The sequence below is a fragment of the Puma concolor genome, chromosome C1, assembly GCF_028749965.1.
Source record: "Puma concolor isolate L17-30 chromosome C1, mPumCon1.1.hap2, whole genome shotgun sequence".
Taxonomy (NCBI): domain Eukaryota; kingdom Metazoa; phylum Chordata; class Mammalia; order Carnivora; family Felidae; genus Puma; species Puma concolor.
In genome coordinates this window covers 7,950,746-7,974,138 of record NC_141674.1, presented here as the reverse complement: position 1 = coordinate 7,974,138, position 23,393 = coordinate 7,950,746, and the positions used below count along the sequence as shown (strand labels likewise).

The window sequence follows — 23,393 nt, the reverse complement described above, 5'->3', positions numbered from 1 at the left end:
CCATCTATAAATGTGTCTGTTCTTTGATTTCTTCTTTGAACTGGTTGTAACTTCTGCCTGGTTCCCTCATTAATAATGAGTTAAATAAAATCTCTAACACGGGTTCGTTTTCTTTTTTGTCTGCACGAGAGCCACGATGTTACCTTTTTTGAAATTTACCTTTTAACACTCACCTTCCTCACCCCAAACCCTTTGTATCTCGTTGCCCTGTTTTATTTTCTTCAGAGCTGGATCATCATCTGGAATGACTTCGTTCGTGTATTTCTTTACTTGTTTTCAGTGGGTCTTTCCCCGTCTTGGTCCCTGCGTGGGGTGGGCGCTTCAGATAAACATAATGGGGGGCACCTGGGTGGCTCAGTCGGTTAAGCCACTGACTTTGGCTCAGGTCATGATCTCCCGGTTCATGGGTTCAAGCCCCACGTCAGGCTCTGTGCTGACGGCTCAGAGCCTGGAGCCTGCTTCGGATTCTGCATCTCCCACTCTCTCTCTCCCCTCCCCAGCTCATGCTCTGTCTCTCTCTGTCTCTCAAAAATAAATAAACGTTAAGAAAAAAAAATTTTTAAAAACCCAACAAATAAACATAACGGGTTGAATGAAGGCAAGGAGAAAAGCAGCTGTATACTACCCCTCATTCCTTTCCCTTGTCCTTCCCTTCCTGTAGGGCCGTCTGTCTAATCTGTGTTCAACCCATGTTGTTCCCATGGATCCTCCCCTGTAGGTTAAACAAGGCCAGGCCAAGCCCTGCACTTGATGTTTCTGGCAGGTAAATAAATCACGCGTTTATGGCTCGCATCAGGCTTCCGGCATTTCCCCACTGAGCAGATTGATAAGCAACCCCGGGGAGACTGGGTAACTTTGGGGGTGAGAAAGCTTTCTGCAGAAGCGTGGATTTCATGATCTCATCCTCCCAGCAGGAAAATGGGGCTCCCGGAGGTCAAGTGCTAGAAGTCACGGTGGCTGGCTGGTGCCAGAAATAGGGTTGGGCCTGGGATCCTCTGACTCAGAGATTAGCACTGTTTCAGTAATAAAAACCAGCACACGGAGCATGATGTGTGTGCCAGGCCTGCCTTCAGGGATCTGTGTCCATTCACTCATCCTTATGACAGCTTGACTTTTAGACGAGGGAACCGAGGTCCCGAGGAGAAGGTGACTAGTCTCGGGTCCCACGGCAACAAGGGGTACAGCCAGGACCTCAGCCCAGGCAGCAGAGCTCCAGAGGGTCTACACTGAGCCACCGCGCCAACTAGAAGACTCTAGAGGAGGAGCAAATACCTGTTGAACATGTATTCCGGGCCAGGCTCCGTGCTAAGGGTTTCACCTGCATCGGCTCATGTCTTCTTGATATCCAATGGGGGAGGTGCTAGTATTGACCTGAAAGTTTTCAGAGTCCCCAACGCCACCCTTGCTTTGACAAGGTGACAAGCTGACAAGCTGACACCAGCTTCAAAGTTCAAGGGTCCTCAAGACCACCCTCAGTTTACAAAAAGGACTCAGAAAACTCTGAAAAGTTGCTCTTGGGGCACCTGGGTGGCTCAGTCTGTTAAGCGTCCGACTTCAGCTCAGGGCATGATCTCACAGTCCGTGAGTTCGAGCCCCGCGTCGGGCTCTGTGCTGACAGCTCAGAGCCTGGAGCCTGCTCCTGATTCTGTGTCTCCCTCTCCCTCTGCCTCTTCCCTGCTCACGCCCTGTCTCTCTCTGTCTCTCAAAAATGAATGAACGTTAAAAAAAAATTTTAAAAAGGAAAAAAAAAGTTGCTCTACTCACTGTTACGGTTCATTATAGCGAAAAGATGCAGATTAAGATCAGCCCAGGGCAGAGGAGCATGGGGCAGAATCCGGAAGTATCCAGGTCCGAGCTTCTGTCTGTCCTTTTCCAGGGAGGTATGCTAACCACACTACCTTCCAGCGACAGTGTGTGACAGGTACACAGAGAGGCTCACCTGAGCCTTGGTGTCCAGAGTTTTCGCTAGGGCATAGCTGACTTAGTCTCCAGCCCCTCCAAAGGTTGAGCTGACATCACATGGTCCAAGGCGCCCTACCATACATCACATGGAGGCTTAGGCTATCTGGTGTGGCCCAAGGCTCCCACGTGAAATATTCCAAGGGCTTAGAATTTGCCTCCTGGGAACTGGGGGCGAAGGGCCAGACCTTTCCATAGGCAGGGTTAACCCTTTACTGCACATGTGCCCATTTTGCAGAAGAGGAAATGGAGTCTTGTGGATGTTAAATGGCTTGTCTGGGTCACGTAGCTAGATCTAACATCTGAGCCCTGACATCCCAACTCCGGGACCCCTGCGTCTTGTGGTCTTCTGGGAGCTTCAATGCCTCTGACATTGGGAGACACATTAACCCAGGAGATGAGATTTTTTTCATCTATCCATTTCTCCAGTTGTCAGAGAAGTCACATCTAGACTATACTTAATTTAAGAACTCTATAGACTCTGTGCCATTAGGGGGGCATGGGCAGGGATCTGTTTGGAAAACGTGTCACATCCAACAAGATTCTACTTCCCTTGGCCAAACCCTCACACTTGATATTGTTCCCGTGTGATTACAGAAAAGTCCAGCATACTTGGGGGGAAAACACGTGTTTTTTTTTTTTAATGTTTTATTTTATTTTCGAGAGAGACAGAGACAGAACGCGAGCAGGGGAGGGGCAGAGAGAGAGGGAGACACAGAACCGGAAGCAGGCTCCAGACATCGAGCGTGTCTGCCCAGAGCCCGACGCAGGGCTCGAACCCATGAACCGTGAGATCGTGACCTGAGCTGAAGTCAGATGTTCAACCAACTGAGCCACCCAGGTGCCCCCAAAACACATCTTTAACAGTTACTTATCAGGGGTCTTGCACCTTGTGCTGGGCAAAGTCTTGCAGGTGCTACGGTGAATGAGTTAGACATAATCTGGGCTTTCTCATAGAGCTTATCAGTTACGTGTTGTGGGAGGAAGGGAAGCAGATGAATCACCCCACGTTATTTCCATCATTCCCCTTTTCTTGAGCATGCTAGGATCCGGCTATAGCTATTTATTGTGAAATATTTACTGAACAGTTACTACATGCCACGCACAGGTCAATGGCAGGGCCTTGGGAACAGAGTGTGGACAGACACGGCCCTTGCCCCCCTTGAGCTCATCCTCACTTGAACGGGAGACAAGCTTATCTGCACGTACCTTCACTCAAGTGAAAGAAATACACAGAAATCCTTCTGAGCCGTTAGGTAACATAGTTCCCAACAGTGATGTAAACCGGGAAGGAAACGAACACAAGGCCAGGGTAGGTAACAGGTGGAGGTGGTTGGGGAGGGTGTTCCATGGGGGGAGACACTGAAGCTGAGACCTGCTGGATAAAGGGGAGCTGGCCATGTGAAGAATGAGGAACAGTGTTAAGGCAGAGGGAACAGTATGGGCAGAGGACCCGAGGGAGAGAAAGACGAGTTTGGCTGGACTATGGTGATGGAAGGGACAGAGAAGTGGGTGGGGCTGCATGGGCTGGGCAAGTGTTTGGATTTTTCCCAGGGGTAGTGGGGAGCTGTTGAACCATTCTCCGAAGGGACTGGCATGATCTCACATATTCAAGATCCTCCTTGGATGCCATCTGGCGACTGGTTGGGGGTGGGGTGGCATCAGGACACTGCAGACTGCTTCTTACCTCTAGCCTGTGCCCTCTACCTGGAGTCCTCACCTGAGTTGCAAAGCTCCAGGGATGCCCTGGCTTGCCCCTACTCAACTTTTCGGAGTCAAGTGACTGGTAAACAAGTTCCACAGGGTCTACTCATATTTTCTAAACCGTACCAGGCTATCACATGTCTGTGCTGTGAAGATTCAGCTCAGAGTCCCCATTTTCTCTACTGACTCTCCCAGAGCTTGTGTCGACAGCGATGGCCCTGAGGCCTGCCAGAAGTCAGATGTACCTCCTGTACCAGAAGGGGAACGTTACGATGGGTTCCATATTGATTCAGGGTCATGTGTGTTCTAACACTGGCTCGATTTCTGACACTGTAATTTGTTTGGCTACGTGATGAGCTGGAAAATTATAGTAGGGATGTTTGGGCATCCGGTTCTACTGCTCTGGGACCATGGAGAAGTCGTTTTGTCTTTGGGTGACGGTAGTTATCATCATAAGAGCCGTCACCTTTAGGCACCACTCTCTACAACGAGCACCCTGTAAAGACCATAGTATGCATGCATTCGAACTTCGCATCCACCCTATGAAGTTGTCACCACCATCGTTGTTGCTGTCATTGCCATCATCACCACCATCGTCACCATCATCACCACCATCATTGCCACCATCATCACCATCATCACCACTATCAAAACCATCATCACCACCATCACCATCCTCACCATCATCCTCACCTCATCACCACCATCATCATCACCATCTTTGCCATCATCACCATCATCACCACCATCGTCACCATCATCACCATCATCGCCACTGTCAAAGCCATCATCGTCACCATCACTATCGTCATCACCTCATCACCACCATCATTGTCACTATCACCACCATCATCACCATCATCACCACCATCACCACTCTCAAAGCCATCATTGTCACCATCACTATCATCATCACCTCATCACCACCATCGTCACCATCATCATCACCATCATCACCCTCATCACCACCATTGTCACCGTCATCACCACCATCATTGCCACCATCATCACCATCCTTGCCCAAATCATGACCATCATTGCCATCATTACCACCACCATCATTGCCACCATCATCACCATCATCACCACTATCAAAACCATCATCACCATCATCATCACCACCATCATCATCACCATCATCACCACCATCATTGCCACCATCATCACCATCACCATCCTCACCATCATCCTCACCTCATCACCACCATCATCATCACCATCTTTGCCATCATCACCATCATCACCACCATCGTCACCATCGTCACCGTCATCACCACCATCATTGCCACCTTCATCACCATCCTTGCCCAAATCATGACCATCATTGCCACCAACATCACCACCATCATTATCACCATCTTTGCCATCATCACCATCACCACCATCGTCACCATCATCACCATCATTGCCACTGTCAAAGCCATCATCGTCACCATCACTATCGTCATCACCTCATCACCACCATCGTCACCATCATCCACCACCATCATTTCCATCATCACCACCATTGTCATCATACAATCAATTCACAAGAAGGAACTGAAACTAAGCAACCAGCACACACACACACACACACACACACAGAAAAGAGGTGGGACCTGTTGGGATGAGCACTGAGTGTTGTATGGAAACCAATTTGACAATACATTATATGTATTAAAAAACAAGGTGCTCTGACCTCAGCGCTGTGCTCTCACCATTAAGTCCCATTTCTCCTTGTCTCCCCCCATGAAACACCACGGTTGGACTTCATGACCTCCAGGACCTTTGCCACTCAGTGTGGTCTCTGAACCAGTAGCACAGCATCACCTGGGAGCTTGACAGAATTGCCGAACTCCAGGCCCTACCTCGATGCTACGGAATCAGAATCTGAATTTTAAAAAGACTCCCCCAGGTGATTTGTGGCACACTGACGTCTGAGAAACCCCACCCTAAGACGTTTGGCCTCTAACCTTCTCTGAACTAACACCTCCGCATGGGGTAAAGGGCCCCTTCAGGTTTGACAACATGACTCCTCCATGCCCCTACCTAACCGGTCCACTGAAGTGAGGCTGGGCCGAGAAATTCTTCCGTCCTTCTCAGAAGTGTTTTCTTGTTCGACAGATAAGGTCAAGTGCCTCTGAGACTACATGGCCTGTGGATGCCCAGGAGAGATTGGGAGAGTTTGAGGCAGATGGCTGAGCAGAATTCTGCACTTGCCAGGTAGGGAACGGTTGTTGGCTGGGTAGGTCTTCGCCTAGGGAGAGATGCCTGCCCGGATTCCTCATCCCAGGTGTCCCCTGTCCCCTGCCCGGGATGCTCCTCCTCCATTTCTCACCCCTGGTTCCTTCCTGTCACTCACATCTCCGCTCAAAGGCCACCTCCCCAAGAAGCCTTCTTGACTCTCTGTCTAACATAGTCCCCGCCCACCCCCAGTCACAACCTCACCCTATTTGCCCCTCAGAACTCACCACTGTTTACAATGATCTTCTACGATTTTTTAAATAATCGTTTTTAAATTTACTTATTTATTTTGAGAGAGAAAGAGTGTGCACACGCAGGGGAGGGACAGAGAGAGACGGAGAGAGAGAATCCTGAGCAGGGATCCCACACTGTTACCCTGTCGAGCCTAATGCGGGGCCCAATCCCACACACCACGAGATCATGACCCGAGCCGAAATCAAGAGTCAGACACTCAACTGACTGAGCCACCCAGGTGGGCGGCCCCCAAAATTATCATTTATGACTTTTTGTTGTCTGTGCTCCCCCCACAGAGGGTAGCTCCGGGCAGGCAAGGCCCCCACGTTTCCAGTTTATTGCTGTATCTCCAGAACCGAGAACACGGCCTGGTACTTAGTAGACACTCAATAAACGTTTGTTGAATGAATAAACAACCTGAAGCCCTAGAAGAAACGCCCATCTGGTGCTGATATGTTTCAAAATCTAAATCACCCAGAAAAATAAATAGATGTGGGGCCAAAGGGCCCCAAAGGGCCCCAAAGAGCCAAAAGTTTTTTTTTTATTTTGTTTTTAATGTTTATGTATTTTGAGAGAGAGAGAGACAGAGTGGGAGCAGGGGAGGGACAGAGAGAGAAGGAAACACAGAATCTGAAGCAGGCTCCAGGCTCTGAGCTGTAGGCACAGAGCCCCACGCGGGGCTCGAACCCACGAACCATGAGATCATGACCTGAGCCGAAGTCGGACGCTTAACTGACTGAGCCACTCAGGCACCCCAAAGGGGAAATTTTTACGTATCTGAAGTGGGAAACCATCTCAGGCTTGGTGAGGGAACTGCTTACCCGAAATAGCAGAACACAGGGACATAGGATCACAGAAGCCTTTCAGCCGTGGGCTTGCCAACGGAAGTAGGAAGGGGGTGGGTACCACAGGTGATTACCGGGAACCTTCTGGAGGGAACAAGAGTAGAGAGATGTGCACATTGCCCGCTTTCCTCTGTGTCCTCCACCGTGGGCACCGCAGCACAGGCCCTAGAAATACCTCTTCTCTTTTGCACAGAAAGAGATATCGAGCAGAGAGGCTTTTCGATCTCTCTCAGAGACCGGGAAAATCTCCCAGGGCCCCCTTAAGGATTTTTAGGGAAATCCTTAAAGCACTTTCTGGGACTGGTGGAGCCTAAATCTGTCCTGGGAGGGCCAGCTGCCCGATGGCCAGCCAACCCATGAAGCCTTGGGAGCGGCATTTATGTATTAAAAGGCCACTTTTCGAGGAGAAATGCCGTGGATACATTAAGCTGTCGCCTGTTCTTTGGAGAGCCATTATTAATGGAAAACAATAGATTAATAGTTTTAAAACGCTTGTTCAATAAGTAATTTTTATGGCTCTGGATAGAGCCCATTAAACATTTCTGTGTGTTATTATAAAGAAGTTTTAAGCGTAAAATCATAAAGTCAATAATCAGAGAATTAGTCACAGCGGCCAGCCACAGGCCATTAGTTTTAGGCACTGTCAGAGACACCTGTGGCTTTCGCTGGAGAGTTTTCCTTTCACGGCAGTGCTTAGCAGTGCCAGGTGGGGACAGAGAAATGACGGTGCCTGCTGCCTTCCATAAACTTGAGGGGACAGCAAGCAGGTGTGAGCAGCGGGATGCCAGGCAAATATTTACAAAGTGCAGACGTGAATGCAAAACTAAAATGATCCAGGTCAATTTGCACATCCAGGCTGAGACACTTTATTTCCCCAGTGATCTCCTACCTTTCAGAGCCGCCCTCTGCCAGAGGCACGGCCTTGATCTCTTGCTAAAGATAGAGGTGGAGGCTGCATGCTTTTAAAAGGAACACATGTCACCAGAGAATCCCCCGCATAAAGGCTTCCAGGACTGTTTTCTGAAATAGTGTCTCCATCTTCCACCAAATACAGAATTGAGTCAAGAATTTGAAAATGAAACTGTGAGCTTAAAAAAATTTTTTTTAAATGTTTATTCTTGAGAGAGAGAGAAAGAGAGAGAGAGCAGGGAAGAGGCGGGGGGGGGGGGGGGGGCGGGACGCAGAATCCAAAGCAGGCTCCAGGCTCTGAGCTGTCAGCACAGAGTCCGACACGGGGCTCGAACCCACAAACGGCGAGACCATGACCTGAGCCGAAGTTGGATGCTTGACTGACTGAGCCACCCAGGTGCCCCCAAACTGTGAGCTTTTTTTTTTTTAATATTTGTTAATGTTTATTCATTTTTGAGAGACAGAGAGACAGAGTGCGAGTGAGAGAGGGGCAGAGAGAGAGGGAGACACAGAATCTGAACCAGGCTCCAGGCTCCGAGCTGGCAGCACAGAGCCCGACACGGGGCTTGAACTCACAAACTGTGAGATCAGGACCCGAGCCGAAGTCGGGTGCTCAACCGACTGAGCCACCCAGGCGCCCCCAAACTGTGAGCTTTTAAAAGTGACTTTAAAACAAAATCATGACAAAAGCAACACAAGATAATTATGGAAACTAGAGAAAACCCAAAGAAAACAATAAAAGGGACCCGTAATCTCTCTACCCAGAACGTGGGCCTCATTGAGAAGATGACATTGGCACAAAGACTTGAAGGAGATGGGGGAGTGAGCTGTGCAGGTATCTAAAAGAAGGGAGCTCCAGGCAGAGGACTCAGCCAGTGCAAAGGCCCTGAGGCAGAAGGACGCCTGGCTTGCTTGCAAAAGGGCAGAGAGGCCAGGGTGGCTGGAGCGCAGGGAGGGAGGTGAGGAAGTAGAAGTGGAGGTCAGGGAGGTGAGGGGCAAATCACGTGGGGCCTTCTAGGACCTTGGCGTTTCCTCGGGGTGAAAAATGGGGGTTTGAGCAGAGGCGGGACATGATCTGACCGAGTGTGGAAAAAGGAGCAAACGGCTGCTATGTGGAGTACAGACCGTTAGGGGCTCAGGAGGTAAGGGAGATGGTTGCTACAGAAACCCAAGCCGGGGACCAGAGTGGGGAGAAGGAGTGAGCTTCTAGATATGTCTCAAAGGTAGAACTTTAGGATTCCCTGCTGCTCTGTACCTTTTCAGCCCTGTCCTATTCCTACTGTTTTCCTCTACCCCAGATAAGGGACTTCGAGGTTTACATCTGGGTGTCTGAGATTTCTGAGATTCCACTTGTAGAAAAGTGGCCTCTGCAGGCTCAACCACACTTCTGTCCTTTGCTTATCGTAGGGACCTGGAGGGCCCCAACCACCTGAATTCTTTTCTTACCCAATGTGGCTACTTCCTGTATCCTGATCCTGACGGTGACTTTGTTTTTGTTTGCTTTTTTTAATTGATTAAAAAAATTTTTTATATTTATTTATTTTTGAGTGAGAGAGAGAGAGAGAGAACGAGCAGGGGAGGGGCTGAGAGAGCAGACAGCAGAGAGCCCGATGAGGGGCTTGAACTCACGAACGGTGAGATCATGACCTGAGCTGAAGCCAGACACTCAACCGACTGAGCCACCCAGGCGCCCCGATGACTTCATATTTTGAGCTCAATACTCAGCCTGCTTCGTGCAGAAGGAGGTGGGTTTGGGAAAGATCAGGCTTTGCTGATGTCTTTCGGGAAGCTTCCACTCAGGGAGACCAAAAGAGCTAAATATGAGTGCAGAGGTCAAGAAAGGGAACATTGTATCATTATTCCTTCCTAGACACAGAGTGGGGAGAGACAGAAGAGAGGGGCCAAGCCCAGGCTCTGACCTCTCAGAGTTTGGGGCACAGACTGCCAGGCGCGTGAACCTACATCAGAGGCTGCCTCCTCCAGGAAGTCTTCCTGATAGTTGATCACCTCTGTGCCTTGAACCTGCTTCTATCATGGCACCTGCTGCCCTGATTAATAACAAATCTCCTCCCACAGCTGTCTCTGGCTGGATCTGGGGTGCCTTGGGCGGGGTGGGAGGGGGTGGGGCATGCCCACAGCGTTGGCCTTTGGGCCTGGCACATAGTTGGTGCTTAGTCAGTGCTTAATAAAGTGAAAAAGTGGTGCGGCCAGATTCGCAGAAGTTGATTGGCCTTGGCGCTGATGGAGCATAAGCCTCAGGGCCCCTCACTTGCACCGGCCCCTTAGGTGCTCACAAGACCATGACTATAAAGCTGGCAAAAGAGATTTTTATATTCTTTTTCCTAAAGAGGCCCTTCCCCCAAATTGCCTGAGCTCCAGGCGCCGCACGGCCTGGACCCTGCCCAGGGAAGGTGCAGAGAGGCGGGATTTGGGGGCTGGGGTCCGACGGCTGGGCTGATGCCAGTCGGTGGGGGAGCGGACTCTTTTCCCTGACCGAGCCCAGAGTGTCTCCCTAGGGGGTCGCGGTGGGGGGAGCGATCCCAGGACCTAACCTTTCCTTCTCTTTCTCTTCCTTTCTTCAGTTGCTTCCTCTTCCCACCAACCCATTGGCTTAGTCGCTGACCTACTCTGAGCCTCACCTGCCTCATCCATCAAATGGGAGCAGGGAAGCCTACTTTAGGAGTCATCCGTGGCGGTCGAGGAAGGTCAGGCATGAGCAAACATTTGGTGCCTGTCAGGGGATGTTCGGGCACAAGCTCTGGTCCTGTCTGCCCAGGCTTGGCCTTCCTGAAATCTGCAAACGTTCCCAGCCCCGAGGGCTTCCCGGTGGGGGCTGCGCTGTGGGAACCCAGAAGCCAGACCCAGGTTCCCAGGCCCCACAGCCTCGGTCTCCCTTCCCAGCCCTCTTCCTGACACCTTCCCGGCTGCCAGCCAGTTGACGTGAACCGTACTTGCTGTGAATAGTCACTGACCTATAATTGCAGCCCTACGAACTGTGTTTTCCTCTTCCATTTGCACGCATGAATTTTGCCCTCCTTCCAGAAAGCAAAATTACAGGTTGGAAATCAGAATATTTCAAACAGGGGTGAGAAGGTTGGAGCAGAGTGTCTGCTTCATCATGAAGTGTCCAGTGTTAACGTCCAGGCTGGGCCAGGGGGGCGTCTACTGTGGGCCCACGTTCGTTCAAGTAACAGGCTCAGAGGGCCCAGGGGACACGGTGGGGCGACATCCCAGACTGGCCTTCTCTCTAAAGGCCACGGCTCCTGAGCCTTCAGACGTGGTCCGGCAGAGGGGTGGCAGCTGGAGACGCACCGTGGCCTTGCTCTCCCGCAGGCATTCGTGGGCACCGGCCGGGTGCCCGGTCCCCCTGGGCTTTGTCTGAGCGAGTTGGGATGGGATGCCGGGGGGGCAGGTGTGTTCAAGGCGTCTGAACCAGCTGGCACGGGGGCCAGCGGGAACACTGGGGCTGTCACTGAAGCTGCAACATTGTGCCCTCGTGTTCTCGATTGCTCGATCGAAAAAAAAAATGGCTGGTCTGGATACCCCTTCTTGACTGGGGTGAAGTCAAGGAATTGTAGTCTTTTAGCCATAAAAGGACCTCAGATACAATCAGGTGCAGTGTCCCTACTTTAAAGACCAGGAAATGGAGGTTCCCCCCAAGGTGAGCTCCTTCCCTGCTTTGTGGGCTCCTTGCGTCAGCTTGTCAGCTTTCTCTCTAGTCCTGCGGGAGTCTCTGTGAGCTAAACAAGACTTGGATGGGTGGGTGGTTACAAATGCAAATGCCTAGGAGGGGGCCAAACCCGCCCCAGAAACGAGTGTGCCAGGCTCAGGAGGCAGCACAGAATTGTACTCGTGTCTTTATTTAGCAAATACTTTCAAGGCACCTGCTCTGTGCTGGGCACTGTTCTAACTCCTTTGCAAATATTAACTCACTGCATCTCCATAGCGATTCTGAGCAATGGGTGCTATGATTATTGCCATCCTACAGATGGGAGAATGAAGCGGAGGGATTAGGAGGCATGTGGAGGAGGCGGGCTGTGAGCCAGGCAGAGCTGTGGCGGGGCCACAGCCGAGGCGGGCACAGGCTCCCACCCACCCTGCTCCCCCCCCCGGTCCCTCCCCCACTCAGAAAGGCAGCCTCCACTCCACCCCAGCCCCATCTGGCCAGCCTTTCCAACTTTTCACGAGAAACTAGAGATCCATAATTGTATGTGAGCTCTTCTGATGTTAAAAAGTTGACTTTAATCTTGTAAACATGAAGTGGCTCCAGAAGGGAGCCCCACTTCTGAGGTGCCCCCAGGCCCGGTGACCTGAACTCCTCCCGGCTTGGGGCCTGGGCTAATGGGCAGACTGCTTGGCTATTCCTCTGCCTCCCAGTCTTAAGGAGCAGGACTTTCTCTGCCCACTTGCCTGGTGTTGGTCCTCCTAAGAATCTACCCCAGGATCCCCAAGCTTTGCCCACAGGTGATGACTTTTGAAGTTTCCGGGATGGGTCACTTCTCCCCCTGCACTGGGTCTGTAATTCTGGAAGCCACCGCCAGGGGGACGGTGTGGCCAGAGTCACCGGCACCGGGCCGGGTTATTGAGAAACGCAGGACCTGCCTCTGGCCCAGGCGCCTGCTTTGCCTCCAACGGTCTGCCTTAGAAGCCGCGATGTCCAGCCTCCTTCACCAAGCAAGGTGTGGGAGCCCACAGTGGCCCCACGTCCCAGAACATGGACACAGAGAGGTGGGCAGCAGGCACGAGAGAGAAGACGGGTCTTTGCTGCCCTGGCCCCCCTCCCCACCACCCCTTGCCCCCCCCCCCCCCCCCCCCCCACTGAGAACCTCATCGAATTGACTGATTCATTCCCGGTGACTTCTGCAGCCGCTGCTTCTGTGCCTGCACCTTGAACTTGCATTAAGTTTTAATTAAAGCCGTTTCACCGGCCTTGCCCTTGGCTAAATGCAGCTGTGGGCACAGGGCACATAGATATTTAATACTCTGCCTCTCCCCGCTGAAGGCGCAGGGTGCCCAAGGGTGTACCCGAGCCGTGCCCGCTAGCAGCGATCCGCGCTCTTGCTTAAGTGTGCCCACAGGCCCTGAGCGGGAGGCCGGCAATAACTATTCATTGCCCTGGGTTAAGTGTGCCCAGGGGCACCCGTAAACTCAATGCAGTGATTAGCGATTGCTCCCAGTGAAGGCTGCCCGAGGTCCTGCGGAATGTCCTCAGCCCTAAATATAGCCTCCGCGTGGGGCCTTAAAGGGCAAGGTGCCGATCGCAAGTTCCCCTCCTGGAAGCAGAATCGCTTCTCTCCTTAAAGCCTGGCCTCCGAGGGCTTCCCTGACTTATTCCAGGTTGCAGCGGAGGGATGGGACGCGGGAGTAGCGGGCGGGCTCTGGTGGGGGCCCAGGGAAACGTCGCACCCTCTTCATTGCTCTCACCACACCCCGTTCCAGCGTCTCTGCTGCCCAAGTGAAGGCGGCACCTCCAAGGACAGGGAGACCCAGGGGCTCGCGGGGCGTCCTGAGGGCCAAGGGGGAGCAAGGCTGGGCCACCGAGGAGGCCGCGCCGGCTGGGGCCTCCTCCCACCTGCTTCTTTCTGCTATTATTATTTCCATCCTATAGATGGGAGAATGAAGGCCCAGTCTGTCCCTGCCTCTGGAGGAGTTGGGGGTGGGCTGGGGAGGGTGTTGTTGAGGCCACTCAGTCCCCCGGGGCCTCCCCTCCCCAGCTTGTCGGGGCAGGCGTCGGTCAGGTGCTGTCCGAGGGACCCTCCGTGGGTCTGTGACTCCCTCCCTGCCCAGGTCTGAAGCAAACGAAAGGGGGCTGCAGCAAGGAGGGAAAAGTGGGACAAGAGCTGGAGTGGAGGGTGAGACCGTGGCTGCAACAGGGGCTCCAGGGAAGGTTCTCTGCTCTGCCCTCACCGGCACCTTCCTCCCCGTCTGCAAAATGGGCAGAATGGTGCCCCCTCTGTGGGGCGGCTACAGGGCTCATGGGCGGTATGGCGACCAGCCATCCCGGTCTGCCTGGGGCTTCCCTGAAAGTCCCACCGCAGGGGAACCCTCTCGGCCCCCGGAGAGCCTGGGGTGGGTGGGTCACGCCTAAGCACGGTACCCTTGACGGGCACGCCAGGCCCGCTCTGCACCCTTCATTGCTGGACCCGAGAAGGGAGGAGAAAGGGCAAGAGAGGAAGGCAGATAGGAGGGCCCGAGAGACGGCCCTGGTGGGAAGTGGGTCCCGAACCGTGTCTGTGCCGTGCACACCCGCTCTTGGCCCCGCCAGCTGTGCCTGCGATCCCAGCTGCCCCCTTGGCCGGCCCCAGGGTGGCAGCTGAGGCAAGACATTTTCCCTGGGTCTGTTGACACTTGAGTCCCGGAACATAAATGATTTTCTTGTCCTAATGAGCAAACAACCCAGCCGGCAACGCTCTCTCGCCGGCGTCCTGCTGAGGTAATTGCCACGCTTATGTGCTCAGGCAGAAATGTTTACTCGCTCACCTTTGCTAACCGCTTGCCAGGAACCCTTGCTCTCTCTTTGTTCGCAGTCTCCCTGACACTGCCCCTGGGAAGCGCCAGTGGCCAGGTAGGCGGGGCCGGAGCAGAACGTTCTAGAAGGCCCGGCGCTCAGGGACACTCCAAGGCAGGAGGCTCTGACTTCTGTTTTCCTTTGGACGGGCCTGGTGGACAGGGCCAACTTTTCTTGGGCTCGTGTCTTGGCAGCTGAAGCTGGATGCTTCGCCCGGTGCCCTCCGGGCAGAGCCCTGAGGCCATCCGGGAGGAACTCTGAGGAGGGGTCCCGGCTTTGGGTGGGAGGCTGGCCAGGAGGCTTCCGAGGTCCGTCTCATGCTATGACTCTCCGAAAAGTCTCCAGTGATGGGGAGCTCATTCCTTTGCGAGGCCGCCTGGTTCCACAGGGCACACGCTTCCCTCCGGCTGATCCTAAGTCTGTTCTCAGCAGCCTTCTGGAAGGACCTGGCCCTTTCTCCATTTTACATCCTTTCGAGTATTTGAAGTCAGCTAGCTTTCCCTTCCTCGAGTCCGCCCCTGAATTCCTCCTGCCAGTCCTTCTGGGATGGGGTCTGGGGACTCCCTCCTGTCCGCTCCCCCCCCCCACCATCCAGGCGCCCACCTCCTTTATTCAAGACCCCCATTGGTGATGTCCACGAGCACACTGCAAATGGATCGGAGCACAGGACCCCAGTTGTGCCTGGCTGGACAGAGTATGGGCTGCCTGGTCGGCATCCGTCGCCCGTAGGGGTAACAGCACATCCATTCTTTCTCATGTGTGCTGCACAACGTCCCTACTACGGGCCAGCGGCTCCTGCAAGGTGCCTGCTTCCCTCCGGTGTAAGGAGTGCAAGCGTCTAGGTTGCCTTCCTCCCCGACTGGCCTGCTGCCCTGCCTCCTGGTCCCGCCCTCCCCCCCCCCCTTGGCCCTGTCACCTTCCCAAGTGTCCCCTTTAGTGCGCCTTCTCCTGGGCCCCCTAGCGACCGCGTCTCCTTGGCCTGACTGTCCTGCTTCTTCAGACCCCATGACTGCTGTTCCTTCGAGGGTTGCTCCTGGCTTCTCTGAAAGATGCCAGGCACGGAGACCACCACTGTCATCACCCGAAGGCCAAGGCGAGACCTTCTTCCAAGGCGGGAGGTCAGTGGCGAGCGTCAGTCCCGCCAGGCTGGGGGGTGGGGGGCGGATCTCGTGGCCTAGCGCCCTCGGAGCCGCCGTTGGGGGGCAGCTACGAGGCCTCAAAGAGCAGTTTGCCGCCCCTCCGGTGCCAATTCAAAGGTCCACCTGGGAGACCGGCCAGATTTAGGCAGGTAGCTTAGAAAATTGGGCTCCATTAGCGTAAAGTGCTCCGCACGGCAGATGAGGGGCTCCTGTAATCACGCACTCAGCCCGTCCTGATCGCGGTGGCAGGAGCGTAATTATCATCTCTTTAAATAGCCCAAAGTTGCCGTGTAAGAGAAGATGGCTCACGTGACATTTGCTCGGAGCTCGGTTCCTGCTAAAAATATCCGGGCTAAATAATATTTCCTGGTGGCACTGGAGCAACGGTCCCTGACCTGAGCTGGGTGACACTTGGGGGTTTAGGCCGCAGGCCAGTCCCCTGTGGAGGGAGTTTGCTTCTGGAAGTTCAGAGGCCACTGCGGGGGGGTGGGGGTGGGGGGGACACTTCTGCCTCACCAGGTGCTCAACACCTCCGAGGGTCTCCTGCCACTCTAACTGGTGAACGGCTTCTATGCCTGTTTTCTAGAAGATGCTTGCCCACCGGGTAAGACCCAGGAGCGCCCCTAAATCCACCCTCTCTGGATTCGTCTCTGTCTCGTCCCGTCCCGTCTGTGTTCCTCCCTCCTCTGGACACCTTATCCCCAGGGCCCCACCCCACTTCGCCTCTTCGTCACCCCAGCCTTGACTGTGCCTCCCTGGATTGCTTGGGACAGAGAGACTTTTGCTGTTTCGGAAGGTATGAATGTGTATGGAATACGGGTTGGGTGTAGAGTATGGATGAAAAGCGGAATCTTCTACTAGAGGCCTCCAAACCCGGGGACTCTTCTCTCCTGGGAGGTCCCGTGATCGGCTCCAGGGGGCCTGAGAATAAAGACAGGAGAAGGTCTGCACCTGTCAGCAGGCCCTCTGGGGCTCCGCGATCCCTCAGTGGTTGGGAACCCGATCCAGACCCTGTACGTAATAACTACTTCGTTCAGCCTGGGGTGTCATATAGAGAGGCCTGGAACCTGGATGAGTACTTCCTACCTCTGGGAAGTTTGAATTCTAAGGAACTCTGTTTGCAACATTGGGTGGATCAAAGGCTTCATCCTGTGCGGGTAGATCAGAAAGGACTAAGACTTGACATCTGATAGAAGTTTATCGTGGCCCAAAGTTCACGATGGAGCTCTGGTGATTTTAAGGCACTGGGGAGGGGCCTCGCCAAGCCCCCAAACACCTCTTTCCTTATCCATGATGCTTGAAGCCCTTTATTTGGAGACAGGTGCTTTCATTTACCCACTGCAGCACGGGCTTTTTTTTTTTTTTTTTAATTTTTTTCAACGTTTATTTATTTTTGGGACAGAGAGAGACAGAGCATGAACGGGGGAGGGGCAGAGAGAGAGGGAGACACAGAATCGGAAACAGGCTCCAGGCTCTGAGCCATCAGCCCAGAGCCTGACGCGGGGCTCGAACTCCCGGACCGCGAGATCGTGACCTGGCTGAAGTCGGACGCTTAACCGACTGCGCCACCCAGACGCCCCAGCGTTTATTTATTTTTGAGACAGAGAGAGATAGAGCATGAATGGGGGAGGGTCAGAGAGAGAGGGAGACACAGAATCTGAAACAGGCTCCAGGCTCTGAGCTGTCAGCACAGAGCCCGACGTGGGGCTCGAACCCACGAACTGTGAGATCGTGACCTGAGCTGAAGTCGGACGCTTAGCCAACTGAGCCACCCAGTTTTTAAAACGCCCCCATGAGGAGGACGACACACGAAATTCTTGCTAAAGTGTAAACAATTGATCCGAGCTTTGTTTCTTAAGAGCAGCTTTGGTGAGGAAGGGGAACCAGGTCGCTGAAGCTAAAGGCGGTCTCCGTGGAGACATTTCTGCAGCTTCCGAGGGGCAGGCTTGCTCCTGGCATCTGCTTCCTTATGGGTCTTCCCGGATGGTGGGGTCCGTCCCTGGGTCTTGGGGAGGGCCTGTTTCTTCCCTTCCGCCCAGCCACCAAGTAATCTCACGTCGCCGATCAGGAAGCGCACTGTGCTGGCCACGGGACATCAACCCCCCGCTGAGGTCCTGGAACCGCCCTTTTTGTCTGCATACCTGCGAATTTTTGCATACCTGCATACCTGCGAATACCTGCATACCTGTGTATTTTTCTGTGTCCCGTGACCTTTCCCATTCCAGAGTCAGAGGCCTTACTCGACATCCCAACGCAGAGACTGGGTCTGGTCAAAGAAGGTTGCCACGTGGAGGAAATCCTGAGCTTGGTGGCAAGGGTGCTGCGGGTCCAGTTCAGCATCCGTCATGACAGCCGTCCTCGCGTCTTCTGGAAGCCCCTCCTCCTTTGGGCCACTGATGCCACGTGGAATCAGAGACCTGGAAGGCGGGGCTGTGGGGCCAGCTGAAGACGGACCTTGGCCACTTGTGCCCCTGGGGCCTGACACTCCTGCCAGGGCGCCCCCCCCCCCAGGTGGACGGCGGCCGTGGGGTACAGGATGCACCCGGCCACGCGCAACTCACTCTTCGTCGCCCCACAGCAATGCCAGGAGGCCCAAGAAGCCTCTGGAATGCAGGCTGTCTGTAGGTAGCCCTGGAACGGGCGAGATGGCTGCCCCCGTCCCCTGGACCGTGGAGAGCTCCTCCCAGCGTGTGGGTGAGCGAGTCACCGTGGGGGTGCGCCTGCCGGTAACAGGACACGTCACCTGAACCCTCTTTCCCTGGCCCCGTGATTCCTTCTCCTGTGACAAGCCTTCCCTTTCTGGGCTTGCCAGGTCTCACACCTGATGCGGTAAGCGGCGTCGGGCACACTGGCTGGAAGTGGTCCGGGAACAGGAGGGGCCCGGGAGCTGAGTGGTGATGTGGCCACGGGCCCTGGACTCAAACTGCCGGGGCGTGGGGAGGGGCACATCAACTTCTCAGCTGGTTGCAGGACCTCGGCGAGTCACTTAACCCCGCGGAGCCTCAGTGTTTTCATCTGCAGAATGGGAATACGGGTGCCCGTGGGGGAGGACGGGGTTAGGAGCTCAGCAGGGTTCCTAGCACGAGGTGATCCATTTTCATTTTGACCTGTGTGGGCTCCGCGCCTCAGCTCACTTATCAGACGGATTGGGCTCTTTGGCAAAGACGCGGTGCGGCTTCTTAATCCAGGACGAATGCTCTTCTAAGCATGGGGTGTGTCCTCTGTGCCAGGACGCCGGGACCCACGTCTTGAAAGGGGTCTTCGGTGACGGCACGGCCACCAGAAAACCTGCCATTTGCAAAACCACCAGGAGCAAAGCCCATTGAAATACGGCATAAGGAAATACACATAATTCGCAAATGATGTCGATCACTTTCATCTTAGACTTCACAACTGTCCTCAATAGAAGACAGACGTGAAGGAGATTTAACACAGATGTGCAGAGTGCAAGAATGCCCCGTTACCAGGATATGATGTTTCGGTGCTGCATAAAAATGTAATTATATTCAGAACTATATTTAAAGATTAAAAGGGGGACTGCCTACCACATCTAGCCCCAAACTCAGAATTAGAAACAAAGGAAAAAAGCGGGGTGGGGGATGAGCTCTAACAGCCTGCTAAGAATGGAAATGTTTCTTGAAAGTTTTTACACATTTTGGCTGTCTTTATTTTAACAGTTTCCTGCAGCAATGACATTGATTTTTGGAAAGGGAGGGCTAGATCTTTATCTGACACATATTCACTAAGCACTTGCCTGTGGGAGGGGCCTGTATGAGGCTGGTGGGGGGGTGGGAACAGAGGCCACCGGGTCCACAGCCCTTGCTCTCCAGCAGCGTCCAGTCTGGAAGCGGGAGGAAAGAAATGTCCAGAGAGTTATAAGGGAGGGCAGGCAGGCCTGGGGGAGAGGACAAGGACCAGATGACCTTTGCCCCTGGCTTGGAAGAGAGGGTAGATTCTCTAGTAAATAAAATACAAAAACAACTCAGCAATGGCAATAACATCTTAGGAAGACCTTTTGGCCTCTCCGGAAAGATTTACACGGGGAAAGAATGTTCTCTGCCTCATTTTATTAATTTAATATCAGCAGCCAGAATGAATCTCCCCTCTCCCTGGCTCCCAGCATACCTTCCCTGCACCTCCCCTGTAGCTTCTAGGTCTTTCTATGCTCGTTACGGTTATCGGTGCACAATCCTGTGTCTCCCTCTCGTATGGGAACTCTCTGAGGTCAAGGACTGTGTCCTGTTCAGCATTTTATCCTTCATGGGACTACCACACCGCCTTCCCCTTGGTAAGCACTTAATAGATGCCCGTTGGACTATGTTTTCACCAGGAATTTTAAAAACACGTTTCAGACAAAGAACATTTCTGTGTGAAAATATATGACTAATGAGCTGGAATATTAATGTACCAGGATTGCCTAAGCACTCAGTGGTTACAGAGTCTTTTCCATCCCCGCCCCCCCCACCCCCTCCAGAGTGAAATATAGGAGAAATCCTCATTATTTAATATCACAGATGTCAAGGGCAGTGGAAGCAATGGGCTGTCCAGCTTGGAGAAGAGAAACCAGGAGGGTGGTTAAGAGAAAGCTGTTTGACATTTTAAAGCAGAGGTTCTGACAAAAATGCCTCTAGGGGTCAGGCAGGGAGTATAAATGAGTGAGGGGAAGAGAGCCGGTGGCCCAGGTGACAGTGCTGAAGGCCAGGGAGAGGACACTGGTGGAAATGCCGGTGAGCGGGCAGACCCCGGGCCCCGCTAAAGAGAGGAAGTAGTTCTGCTTAGCTGCAGCCCATCCCTGCCTCGTCAGGGAGGCAGGCCAATGCGGCCAAATCTTCTGTTTTCCCAGGAGAAGCTGGTTACATTTTCTCAGTTCATCTAAAAAAATATTTAAAACGCGGGGCACCTGGGTGGCTCAGTCAATAAAGCGTCCAACTTCAGCTCAGGTCGTGATCTCACGGTTCGTGGGTTCGAGCCCCGCGTCGGGCTCTGTGCCGACAGCTCCGAGCCTGGGGCCTGCTTCTGATTCTGTGTCTCCCTCTCTCGCTGCCTCTCCTCCGCTCTCACTCTGTCTCTCTCTGTCTCAAAAATAAAGCAACATTAAAAAAATAATTAAAAAAAATAGAAAATAAAAAAATATTTCAACCCCTCTGCAGGCTAAACCAAACGTGTCTGAAGGCATAAGCCAGAACCAGCAAGCTCTAACCCAGCAGTTATCAACACGGGGTGTATTTGTGCCTCCCGGGGGGACGTTTAGCGATGTCTGGAGATATTTCTGATGCTACCAGCATCTGGTGGGTAAAGGGCAGGGGTGTTGCTGGACATCCCACAGTGCTCAGGAGCTTTTGTCACAGCAGAGAAGGATCTGGCCCAGGATGTCAATAGTATCGAGACAGAGTCTGCTTCTGTGTGGTTCTTGGGGCTGGGCCCACGTATTTGGCCTCGACTAGCTCACAGATGCAACCGGGAGGTGGCATCATACAGGGGTGGGGACTTGGGACCGGCTGGTCTTTACAGAAAACTTAAAATTCTGTGATTCGGTTTCAAAAAGAGATTTTGACATTCGCATATGCTCAAAAAGGACTCCAGGTTGAAGGTCTGTGAAATTCGGCCGGTGGGGGCAGTTCCTAACCCAGTGCTTGAATCTGAAGCTCCCAAGCCTCTATTTTCCCGTCTGTAGGAAGGCGGCATGGGTGACCCTTTCACCAGGGGGCTGGGGAGGATTTTGGCTCTTTGGGAGAGCTGATTCCTGCTTCCTTTCTGGAAAGTTCTAGAAGGTTGTTGTCTGCTTGAACTGTCACTCTGAGGTCTGCTCCCCCTCCACCATCCCCAGGAGGGGACACCCTTCCAGCAGGAAGGCCACCTGCTTCCTCTCCCCAGTTCTAATCTGTGGGATCTGCCGCCATGGGTGGCCTCTGGGAAGGGCTTTGTCAGAGCTTTGCTCTCAAGCCTTCTGATGCCGGTCTGTCACCTGGCCTCGCTTCCTCTGAAGGGCTCCATCCTGGCGAGGTGTTGGTGGACCCAGCCAGGCATGAGACCCCCCCCCCACTTTTACCACCATTATTCCAAAAGGAGCCGTGCTCTGACCTCCGCCCAAGTCTTCTCCTCAAATTCAGAACAGTCCCCAGAGAAAACAGGGCCCCCAAGAGCTCCCACCTGAGGTCCGCCCCCCTCCAGCTGTCCTGCCTGGTTCACAGCCCCCAGGGCCTTGAGACCAGGCAAAAGGAGGTGGCCGGTAGGGTCCGCAGCTGTGCACACAGAGGGGAAACAAGGCCTGCCTCAAAGACCTTGTGGCTGGAGCCTGGGGCCAGGCCTGGAGTACCAGCCTGAGGGCGCAGTTCCCACAGGCTGTCTCTGGCCTGCCGTCCTCAGCAGGGCCTAAGCTCACATCCCTTTATTTATGATGCGCTTTCTCTCTCCACTGCTCTCTCGCTGAAGAAGGGGCTTGGACCATTCCTGCAAATAGCAAAGCCTATGGAAGAAGAATGGTCCCCAGGTTCCCTTGAGGAAGGTGGACTTACCTGGACATGCCCCACCTTCAGCTGCTCTGTCCTTAGAGTCCATGGGAGCTGTCCAGGCCAGCCCCGGTCCCCTTGTCCAGTCTTCCCAGCCCCCACGGCCCTGACCATGCATTGTTCTCAGACATCTCCCCTCCTCAGCTCCTCTCTGGGGTCCAAACAGTCCAAAGTGTTCCTGGTCTCAAGGCCATCCATTTCCATGACATCTAGGAAGTATGAGGCCTGAGCAGAGCTTTGCCCGGCCACCAGGAAGTCCCCTCCTGCTGGGAATATTGTCAGGGGGGATGTGGCTGCCAGTTAGCCCGGCGAGGGGGACCTGGCCAGGCCAGCCAGGAGGTCCGGCCTTTGACGAGGTTGATGGCCAGCCCAGCTGAAGAGGCCTTGGCTCCCTGTTGTTGCCCCAGAGAGCCCCAGAAGATGTCCTCCACAACGGAGGCCCCAGGACCATCCAGGAAGGAGGCTAAGGGGCACCTCGGACAGCTCAGGACACAGCAGGGCCAGGACTCGCCCCCCTGGCTGGGAATGGACGCCACAGTCACTGCCCCGCCGTGAGCACTCCCAAGGCATGATGGCAGCAGCCAGGCCCAGTGCCCGTCTGAGGGCCCCAGGCCCCGAGCCCCCGGGGAGGCACAGGGTGGGCCCAGCAGGCCCCCCGGCCAGTTCTTCCCGCTGAGCAGCTACCGGTCCGGGACAGCTCTTCTGGAGATTCCTCTTGGACAGCTCCATTGGAGGCAGGGTAATAGTGAGCCTGAGGCCTGGAGTCAGCCCCTGGCCGGTGGAGCAGGTGGTACCTGCATCCAGCAAACTCAGAGCCCATGGGTCCCCACAGACATTTCCCGGTCCAGCCTGGCTGAACCTGGAGACCCTTTCTGTTGACCAGGGGATGCTCTAGCAGGAGCCCGCAGAACCCACATGGGCAACCAGTCCCGAAAGTCACAGGGCTTGTGAGCTTCAGAAAAACGTGGAGGGGCTTCTGAGAGGCCCCCTGGCTGGGGTGAGTCCTGGGAGCGGCCCAGGGGATGCCAAGCAAAAGGAGTGGGGAGGACGATATATGGGCATGCCTCCCACCCGCCGGGACCTCCAGCACTGGTGTGCGTGCCCTCTCACTGTTAAATGTGGTGAAGCATGGGCCGGGGACGGGGGGCAGCAGTTAGGGGGTAAGCGTGCAAGCTCTGTAGCAGGCTGCTGGGGGTCAAGTCTTGGTCTCTCCACTCTTTGGCTGTGTGACCTTGGGCGAGACACTAACCCTCTCTGTGCCTCAGTGTCCTGATCAGTCAAATGTGGGGGTGGGGGGCGGGTGATAATACTTGGGGCTGGGAGGACGTGGACGCGAAGCCTCGGGCGCAGGCCCCTGCACACA

At 54.1% G+C, this 23,393-nt stretch overlaps 1 protein-coding gene across 1 annotated transcript; it reads left to right on the top strand.

Annotated features, from left to right (window-relative positions):
* Nucleotides 1-3,875: 3,875 nt before the first annotated feature.
* On the top strand, nucleotides 3,876-22,569 carry CIROZ (ciliated left-right organizer protein containing ZP-N domains). Its single transcript, XM_086720228.1, is given in 12 exon segments — nucleotides 3,876-3,913; nucleotides 4,549-4,726; nucleotides 8,640-8,709; nucleotides 10,859-11,213; nucleotides 14,978-15,113; nucleotides 16,041-16,125; nucleotides 17,633-17,966; nucleotides 18,100-18,247; nucleotides 18,334-18,350; nucleotides 21,323-21,394; nucleotides 22,175-22,237; nucleotides 22,239-22,569. Coding segments are annotated over 12 exon segments (1,665 nt in total). The 3' UTR covers nucleotides 22,408-22,569.
* Nucleotides 22,570-23,393: the final 824 nt, after the last annotated feature.